Here is a 9,354-nt window from a genome sequence, read left to right as displayed (position 1 = left end):
CCCGCCACCCCAAGGGGAGCAGAGTGGAGCCTGGGCAGGGGAGGGGGTGGGGGAGAGGAGGAGGGGTGGCACTTGTCACCAATAAAGGAGGAATTCAGACACCAGCCGCGTGAGCTCACTCTGCGCCATCTCCCAGGGCAGGGCTGTCAAGAATGCAGGGGGACCCTGACCACAGCTACTAACAATGGCCACACCCAGCTGCCCTTTAAACCTGGGAAGCCAGTGGGGCGCCTCACCTCCCTTATCGCTCCTGTCCCGCTGACTGAGCTCCCCGGAGACCCATCTGCATCCCTGTCATCGGCTCAGCAAACACTCAGGGGCTCTGGGTGGGCAGGTGGGGGGCACGGGACGTCAGCCCTCGAGGCCATGTGTCAGCGTGTGGGGCAGGTGGGGAGGGAGTTGGGGGGCAGGAAGGCTCGGGCAGGAAGCGGTGCCGGGCTCGCTGTCTGCCGGGGGCCCGGGCGTCTGCTCCAGAGAGGACTTTTGCAAGCTAGTTGGGGCTCCTCCCCAGGCTCTGTGGTCTCACATGGCTTGACCCGTCTGAGCCCGTGCAGTGGGGACGGTGATGGCACCCCAGGAGGAGCTGGGGCCTCTGGAAGCCATGGAGGCACCACCCACACGGGGGGGACGAGGCCAGGAGCCTGGGGGGTGTGCAGCCACCAGGCGAAGGCCTAGAGAGCAGAAGGGCCACAGCCCCCACCGTCACAACAGACCCTCCCTGCTGTCCCCATCCAGCTGGGGGGGGGCTTGGGGGTAGGGCAGTCGGGGGCCTGGGCCGAGGAGCCTTGCCAGGAACCCCTTTGTCAAACATCAGAACCCATGGGGACCCGGGTTCCCCCCCAGGAGTTCCCAGCACCCCACCCCCTCGGAGGAAACGGGCTTGTTTCCAGGACAGGCAGGGGTGACCCTAGGACACAAACAGCCTTTTCCTTCCAGACCTAGACGGTTGGTGTGGGGAGAGGAGGTGGACCTGGAGGGCACACCTGGAGGGCACACCTGGGGCCTGAACCTTGCTCCAAGATGATTCTGGCAGAAGAGGCCAGCAGAGGGGCAGCCGGGGTTGGGAGGGAGGGGTGGGTACAGCCAACACAGAAGCCAGGGCTGAGCCCCTGCCCCAGTCCCTACCACCCCCTAGCCCCTAACCCCCTGCCCCAGCTTCTGCCCACCCAACCATGCCCCCCAGCCACCTCCCCAGGCCCACTCAGGTGCCCTGAGTGCCTTCTGTGTCATGCCTCGGTGTCTGAGAGCTGAGCCCCGTTGGCCCCCGCATGTGGCCCAGCTCTGGTGGGAAACTACCGGATCTCCCCCTCCCGGCAGCAGGCTAGGCCTGGCCAGGCGGCCGGCGGGAACCCCCTTGGTGGAGGCCGGTGGCTTGGAAAGGATCATAATGTGGGGCGGTGCCTGGCAGGGGCGAAGGTCGCCCAGGCTGAGACGCCACCACCAGCGCCACCACCAGCTGCTCAGAGGGTCCACCTGGCTGACGGCCGCAGAGATGGGGGCTTGGGCCCTGCTGCTGCCACTGCTCATGGCCACGGCCCAGGCCCAGGGTACCTATGGGGCAGGGGCAGTTTGGCTGGGCCCCAGGCAGGCAGGCAGGCGCCAGGAGGGCACTGACCCTTCCTCTCCAACTTTCCAGTCTGCTCTGTGAACAACACCATCTTCGAAGTCCAGGAGAACACGAATCAGAGCGGGCCCCTGGCTGACATCTACGTCCCCGCGGGCCAGCAGGTGACCCTCGGACAGTCGTCCACCCCCTACGCGTTCCGGATCCAGGGGACTCAGCTGTTTCTCAACGTGACTCCTGACTATGAGGTGCAGATGGCAGGCCTGAGCGGGGCACCCCCATGGGGGCCGCTGGGTGGCTCACCCTCCATAGGACCTGTGCGTCCACCCACACCCCTCCCCGGACAAGGGCATTCCAGGGGTCTGAGGCTTCTGTGCCCCCCCCCAGGAAACGACTGACCCCTCTTGGGCCCCAAGGCAGGTAGGGCCGTTGGGGGATGGAGCTGCCTGGGCCCCCAGTGCTCTCTGGACTTAGCACGGATGCTGGGGACCCTCTCTGCCTGTCTCCTCACTTGTGACATGGGGCCAGCATGCTGTGGTCAACTGGGCAGGTGATCCCCGACACCTGTCTGCCCCCTCAGGAGAACACGATGCTGCAGGCGCACCTGGAGTGCAGAAGTGGTGACACCGTGGTGAGTACCCCCAAATTCCCCGGCCCCCTTGTGGCCTCCCTCAACCTGTGACATCAACACACTCCAGGCTCGGACCTCTGCACTCTGCTCAGCCTGGTCCGGGGCCACTCCCCGGTGACCTCACCCTGCGGTATGTTGGCGTCCACACTTCCTCCAGCCCAGACTCTGCCCGAGATGCAGACCCCAGCAGAGACCCCCCCAACACGGAAGGCACCTCACCCTGCCAGTTCCCTCCCCCCATTCTCTCCCCGACGTCTCTCTGTCGACAAGCAAGTCTGTGGACTCTGCCTCAAGCTGGACTCCAAACCAACCAGAGCCTTGGCCACCAGCATCTCCTTTCTGGAAGCTCCCAACTGGAAACTGGTCTGCTTGCTCCTCTCTTGGCCTTGGCCAGTCCGCTCTCAGTGTGGCAGAACGCTCTGATCAAGCACGTGGACACCTCTGGCTGCTTTCTCACTCAGAGTCGAGGCCAAATGGATCGTGTGGTGGGCAAGGCTGGGTGCATGGACCCCGACCCCACTCCGGCCGGCCTTGAGCCCTCTCCCCCGATGTGCACCTGCCTCCCTCTCTCCCGGTCTCGTGTCTTCACTCCAAGATCACCTTCTCAGAGAGGCACTGGCTGCTCTGTTCTAAGCTGCAAGCCCAGCCCCCACGTACCTGCCATCTAGGCAGGAGCCACTAACCATGGTCTCCCGGGCTCGGAGCCCCTGGGTGCCCCCACCCAGACACCACAGCACACCACCCACAGATATCTCAGGATGAGTCTCTAAAAGATAAGAACCCTTCTTAAACATAAACATAATATTTTTGCCGCGTCAGCATCACATGACACCTGATGTCCGCCCTTTCCCACAGTCACAGAGACCCCAGCAAAGCCCACCTATTGAGACTGGACGCTACTTAGGCGCCCTCCTCCCCCCTCCCTCCCTCCCTCCCCCCTCTCCGCCTCCCCCCTCCCTTCTTCTTTTCTTCCTTCTTTCCTTTCTAGTTTGGTTGTTTATTTAAGTCATCTCTACCCCCAATATGGGGCTTGAACTCACAACCCGAAATCAAGAGTCACTCTCTCCTCCCACTGAGGCAGCCAGGCTCCCCTCTTAAGGCTCTTTCAATCTATGGGTTCTCCTTTCTTCCTTTTCTTTGAGAATTATTTCTGAAGCAATTCAAGTGTTTTACCACTGTTCTCATTCGGGATTTTCCCGGCGCCCCCACCCCGCCCAGCACCTGTGCTCTTTCCCTCCAGGGCACGGGCCACCGTGTGTGCTGCAGGGTTGCTGTCTGGTCTGTGTGTAGTCCCTGCAGAGCGGGGGCCCTGAGCAGACGGCTTTGTCTCGTGCACTGTACCCCAGGCCACCAGAGCACACCGCTGCTGACTCCACCCTGTCCCCACAGGTGACCCAGCTGAGGGTGCTGGTGTTCGTGCTGGACATCAATGACAACGCGCCCCAGTTCCCCTTTGAAAATAAGGCGAAGAATATATCGGAGGTGAGTGAGGGGCCTGGGGTGAGGGGCCAGCGGCTTGGCCTCAGGGGTCCGTCCATGGGCTCAAGGGTGTAGCCAGAACACTCCCCCTGCATCCCCCAGGACACTAAAGTGAATACCATTGTCATCCCTGAGACGGAACTGGAGGCCCAGGATCTCGACAAGGATGACATCTTGTTCTATGCCCTCCAGGAGGTGACCCCGGTCAGTGTTGGCCCCCCACCCCTACACCAACTCCAAACCCCCCCTTTGAGCATCCCCCCTCCCTGTGTCCTCCCAGGGTCCCAGGCTGAGTCCCGCCCTCTGCCTCCCCAGGGCGCCAGTAACTTCTTCTCCTTGGTGGGTACCAACCTCCCTGCCCTGCGGCTGGACCAGCCACTGGACTTCTACTCGTGGCAGAAAATGACCTTCCAGCTGCTGGTGCGGGTGAGCAGGCCCGGATGCTCAGGTCCCCGCCCGAGCTGCCCCAGCCCCGGGCCCCCAGGCCTGATCCAGCCGGGCTCTGCTGTTGCAGGACACACAGGAGGAGAATGCAGAGCCCAGCCACAGGGCCGCGGCCACCTTGGACCTGCATGTGTGGCCTGCTGACCTTCGCCCCCCCTGGTTCTTGCCCTGTGGCTATTCAGACCCTTACGTCTGCATCAACGCTGAGTACCACGGGGCTGTCCCCCTGGGGCACAAACTGGTACTGGGGGCAGAGAGGGGCAGGATGGGCATCGGGGTGGGGCCTGGGGGCCATGGGGCCAAATTTGGTTGCGATTTTCATGTGAACGTTCCTCCGAAAGCCAATCCCACCCAACCTCGTGGTGGAGAGCGGTGAGCAAACCCTGTGAACACAGAGGGAGGTGCACAGGTGCGGCGGTCCTGGGGCAGAGCCAGGCAGCGCCCGGGAACCCAGTGAAGTGGGCTGGGAGGGTGGCGGCGTGGAGGGGCCACGGCGCTGCTCCAGGGGCAGCTGCGTCTCTGGCCAGCTGACGTCCCTGCTCCGGCCTGAGAGGCCCAGGGAGGCACCGGAGGACAGCGGGGCCTGGGCACGGGCTCCAGGGCCTCCCGCCCTACGGACAGGCCCGAGTCCCTGCCCCGTGTGTGCTGGCTCTTGAAACTCCTGTCATTCAGATCAATCAGGAGATGCCTTTGAGCAAACTGACTCAGTATCGCAAGGAGCGCGGTGGGCAGTTTCCCCTTGAGGGGAGCCGGAGGGTGCGCTGGGGCCGTCACAGCAGCCCCACGCCGTCCCGTGTCCTTGCCCCTGCAGCCAGCCCCCCTCGTCCTACGCCCCGGGCCCGTCCGCGCCGTGGATGGGGATCAGGGCATCAGCCAGCGCATCCTCTACAGCATTATGCAGGGTAAGTGCGGGCCAGACCCCTGCTTCTCTCCCCATCCTGCGCCCCATCCCCACCTTGGGCTGAGGACACCCCAGGGCACTTGCCATATGGGCACAGCCAGCTGGGACCTTAGCCCTCAGGCCCCTGGAGGGGGCAAGAGGCCAAGCCTTCCCACCAACCTCGCAGGACAAGATGGCACGTTTGCCATCGACGCTGACTCGGGCAACCTCACCATGACCAGAAGTGTCCCCAGCCCAAAGACCTTCACTCTGCTGGTCAAGGTGGGTGCCCTGGCCAGGCCTCCATGGCGTTCCTGAGCCTCAGGCTGCAGGACTTGTCCTTCAAGGACCCGCTGGTCGCTGAGGCCTCCCCTACCCCCAGGGTGAGCAGGCAGACCGTGCCCGCTACTCGGTGACCCGGGTCACGATCGAGGCCCGAAATGCCTTTGGGAGCCTGCCCTACTTCCCCAAGAGCCGGTACTATGGCCGGGTGGCGCGCGGCTCTGGAGCAGGTGTGGAGGTCAAAGACGCAACCGCCCCCTCCCTGCCTCTGAGGATCTGGGCCCAGGACCCTGACTTTCCGGTAGGCACCAGCCCGGCTGCGGGGGGGTTGGGGGGGGTCACGGGGGCAGCCTGGACCCAGGACTCACTGGGCAGTGTCCAGGACATCAACTCTGCCATCACATATCGCATCACCAATAACACCAACTTCCGGATGGATGGCGAGACCATGCTGACCACTGTCCTGCTGGCCGATGAGACAGTCTTCTATGCAGAGGTAAGGGCAGGGGGGCATCTCCAAGGGGCAGGGGTTAAGGCGGGGCCTGCAAGGGACAAGCCCCCTTTCTGCTCCAGGTTGAGGCCAATAACACAGTGACCACAGACACAGCAACCACCGTGGTGGAAATACAGGTGCTGGAGTGGGAGAAGCCCTCCCCCACAGGTGAGTCTCAGCGGGACCCACCCCCGGCGACTGCTCAGCCCAGGTGGTGGCTTCCCTGGGGCAGGCATGCTGGCGGCAGAGGCAAGCCCGAATCCTATCCCTGGCCCCCCAGGTCCCTCAGGCCCCCCAGAGACCCCCACATCGCCAGAGGCTGGAGGAACAACCAGGCCCTCAAGCAGCACCACTTTGGAAGCCCCCAGACCCTCAGGGCCCTCTCAGGGACCCTCTATGACCAGCTCTGGTGGGGGCACTGGTCCACATCCCCCCTCAAGCACAACTTTGAGGTCACTTGCCTCGTCTACACCTGGGGGGCCCCCCAGTGTGGGAACCAGCACCTTCCTCCCATCAGCCTCACCTAGCGGGGGCTCAACACAGACGCTGAAGCCAGGAACCTCTCAGCCGATGCCCCCTGGGCCCAGCAGGACCCCACAGACCTCAGGTAGCACCTCCCATTTGCCCCAGAGTCACCCTTACATTCTCTGACTCATACTCCGGGTGGTCCTGGGATTCACGGTCGGGCAGGGCCCACCCTAGGGTGGCCCAGCCTGACCACACTGACCATGAAATCCCAGGGGGGTTCTGCTCTGGTCTGGACAGAGACAGGTTCTGGGGGCCCCAACAAGGTAACCTGGGGAAGGTGTATGGAGGATGGGGCAGAAGCCAGATTTGGGGTCCAGGGGGCCCTACAATTCTAGGCTGTTCTCTCCATGGGCCCCAGCACTGCCTTCATGGCCCTTCCTATGGTGCTGGACCCCCGCCTTCCACTGGGAGCTGGTGGGCACTGACCCCCATCTCCCCTCCCTTCCTTCAGCAGCCTCCCCAAGGGCCCCTGGGAACACACAGCTCCTCAGCTGGGGGGGGAGTGGTGACATTCCCCAGAACCTCAGCTCTGGGAGGATACCAGGCCTGGCTTGTTGCCAGGGCGTCCAGAGCCTGGAGCAGGTCGGCAGGGGAAGAGCTTGGGGTGCTAACGGTAAGTGGGTGGTGTGTTGCTGGCAGAGCCGCCCCAGACTGGAGGAGGCAGCACTCCGGGGCACGGCGAGCCGAGCATCAGCCGAGCTGAGGACCGGCGCTTCTCTGTGGTGGACATGGCAGCCCTGGGCGGGGTGCTGGGCGCGCTGCTTCTTCTGGCTCTGATTGCCCTCCTTACCCTCCTCCACAAGCACTACGGCCAGTCGCTCAAGTGTTGCTCCGGAAAAGCTCCGGTGAGGCCCTGGGGGGTTGGGGGGCCAGGACCAGAGAGGGACAGGTGGAGAGGGAGAGGCGGGGGGGGGGGCAGAGGTGAGGAGAGATGGGGTGTAGACATCACAGTCCACAAAATGGGGAGGAGGCCGAAAGAGAAAGGAAGGACTAGCCTGGATCCTTGTCTCTGGGGAAGGCACCAGGGGTGGGGGTCCCAGCCCAGGCTTGGGGTCCTGGTTGATGCCCTGGCTGTCCCTGTCCCCTCCCCAGGATCGCCAGCCCCTCAGCTTTGACAACCAGGCCTTTGTGGCCCCCCAAGAGGACAACTGGGCGCCAGCTCCCCGCTCCTCACCCGGCCCCACCCGGGCTGTGGCCCCGGAGCCCCCGGAGCCCCCCAGCGCCGCGGCCGCGCGCCCTGCCTCAGAGTCCCCCGAGGTGGCCCGCGATGGAGGCGGCCCAGCGGCTGTGAGGTCCATCCTGACCAAGGAACGGCGTCCCGAGGGCGGCTACAAGGCCGTGTGGTTCGGGGAGGACATTGGGGCCGAGGCCGACGTGGTGGTCCTCAACACGCCCGCCTCGGAAGCGGCCCGCGCCGCCGACTCCGGCAGCGAGGTCAGCAGCGACGACGACGCGCCGGGCGCCGGCTCCACCTACGTCTAGCTCGGCTCCCCCCTCCCCCGCGGGCCGGACCTGAGGTCGGCCGGGGCCGCTCGCCCCCGCGCCGCCGCGCACAATAAAGCGACAATTTCCAAGCTCGGCTGCGCGCGAGTCTCCCCGGAGCTGCCGGCCGTGGGAGGGGACGGCGCGGCCCGTCCGCGCCACACTCCCCCGCCCCCCCCCCCCCCGCCCCCGGCCCCCCCCCCCCCCCCCCCCCCCCGTCCCCGGGTCCTCCGCGGCCGCGCCGGGTGCGCGCTGGGACCTCCCCCTGCCCCGGCCTGGAGCGCAGCGCCGTTTCCCGTAAACCACCTGCTGCGCCCGCCGGCGGCGGGGCTTCCCAAGCCAGGGCCAGCTGGCGGCGCAAGTTCCTCTCCCGGCCTAACCACTGCCGCAGGAGGGGGGGGCACCCTTCACTGCGGATCCCCCACCTCCCCACCCGACAGGAAGATTCTTGGCCTGGCGGGAACTGAGCAGCCACCTCAGTAACACTCATTTTGGAAAGCAAGTTCAGGGTGACAGCCAGTGCGCCTGTGAGGTCCCGTGGGGGCAGGAAACACCCGGTGCTCGGTGCGAAAAGGCACCCGGCCCTGGCGCCTCTACTGTGACCTGTGGCTTGGTGCAGGGGCTCCCCGGGTGAGGGGAGCTGGGACCAGTGGCTGCGGGCCATGGGCCAGGGTGGCAGGTGGGCCCGGCTGTGAGGGGAACTAGAGCCCCCTCTGCTGGCTTCGTCGGGGCAGGACCGCAGGCAGGACTTCCTGACCCCCACCACACTGTCCCTTCAGAGTCATCGGTGTTTCTCCTAATGAAAAAGCACCACGAATTCCTTTCCAAATGTCTTATTCTCAAGAGTATATGAGTATTCTTGTCTGAACAGTTCTCATTAAGATTCCAAAGGCAGGGCGCCTGGGTGGCTCAGTTGGTTAAGCGACTGCCTTCGGCTCAGGTCGTGATCCTGGAGTCCCGGGATCGAGTCCCACATCGGGCTCCCTGCTCGGCCGGGAGCCTGCTTCTCCCTCTGACCCTCCCCCCTCTCATGCTCTCTCTTTCTCTCTCTCTCTCAAATAAATGAATAAAATCTTAAAAAAAAAAAGATTCCAAAGGCAGCGGGGTGGGGGCGCCTGGTTGGCTCAGTCGGTTACCCGGTGCACTCTCGATTTCTGCTCAGGTCATGATCTCTGGGTCCCGGCATCCAGCTGGGGTAGGGCTCTGCACTCAGCGGGGAGTCCGCTTGGAGACCCTAACCCTCTGCCCCTCCCTTCCCCTCCCGTGCCCACAAGCTCTCTAAATAAAATGAAAATCTTAAAAAAAAAAAAAATCCCAAGGGGGGGCTAGGTGGCTTAGTCTGTCGAGCACCCCACTCTTGATCTCAGCTCCGATCTCGATGGCAAAGACCCAACGGTTGGGCTCCACTCTGGGCGTGGAGCCTACTTAAAAAAAAAAAAAAATCCAAACGGTAGGGCCACTTGCCCAACGCCCTCCTCCATGATTCACTTTCCTGGAAAAAAGAAGAGCCGGGTTTTGTGTGAGATCTTCAGCTTACCCCATCTGCCTCCCCCACCCCCGTTAGTTGCCAG

The 9,354-nt window shown here is 64.1% G+C and overlaps 1 protein-coding gene across 4 annotated transcripts; it reads left to right on the top strand.

Annotated features, from left to right (window-relative positions):
• Window positions 1-1,422: 1,422 nt before the first annotated feature.
• On the top strand, window positions 1,423-7,875 carry CDHR5 (cadherin related family member 5). 4 transcript variants are annotated; one of them, XM_073889831.1, is made up of 15 exons: window positions 1,423-1,547; window positions 1,637-1,812; window positions 2,145-2,195; window positions 3,585-3,677; window positions 3,777-3,878; window positions 3,990-4,100; window positions 4,189-4,359; window positions 4,930-5,020; window positions 5,186-5,280; window positions 5,381-5,581; window positions 5,663-5,776; window positions 5,854-5,941; window positions 6,291-6,380; window positions 6,941-7,146; window positions 7,394-7,875. In XM_073889831.1, exons 1-15 carry the CDS (start codon window positions 1,493-1,495, stop codon window positions 7,781-7,783), a joined length of 2,034 nt encoding a protein of 677 aa, XP_073745932.1. In that variant the 5' UTR covers window positions 1,423-1,492; the 3' UTR covers window positions 7,784-7,875. The 4 variants fall into 4 exon arrangements, with proteins under 4 accessions (XP_073745932.1, XP_025717837.2, XP_073745934.1 ...); XM_025862052.2 differs by having other exon boundaries at window positions 6,054-6,380; XM_073889833.1 differs by having other exon boundaries at window positions 6,054-6,380; window positions 7,105-7,146; window positions 7,394-7,557.
• Window positions 7,876-9,354: the final 1,479 nt, after the last annotated feature.

The sequence above is a fragment of the Callorhinus ursinus genome, unplaced genomic scaffold, assembly GCF_003265705.2.
Source record: "Callorhinus ursinus isolate GAN/ISIS: 27379988/994484 unplaced genomic scaffold, GSC_fseal_2.0 scaffold118, whole genome shotgun sequence".
Lineage (NCBI taxonomy): Eukaryota > Metazoa > Chordata > Mammalia > Carnivora > Otariidae > Callorhinus > Callorhinus ursinus.
The sequence above is the reverse complement of the archived record's forward strand: the minus strand, read 5'-3'. Positions and strand labels throughout refer to the sequence as shown.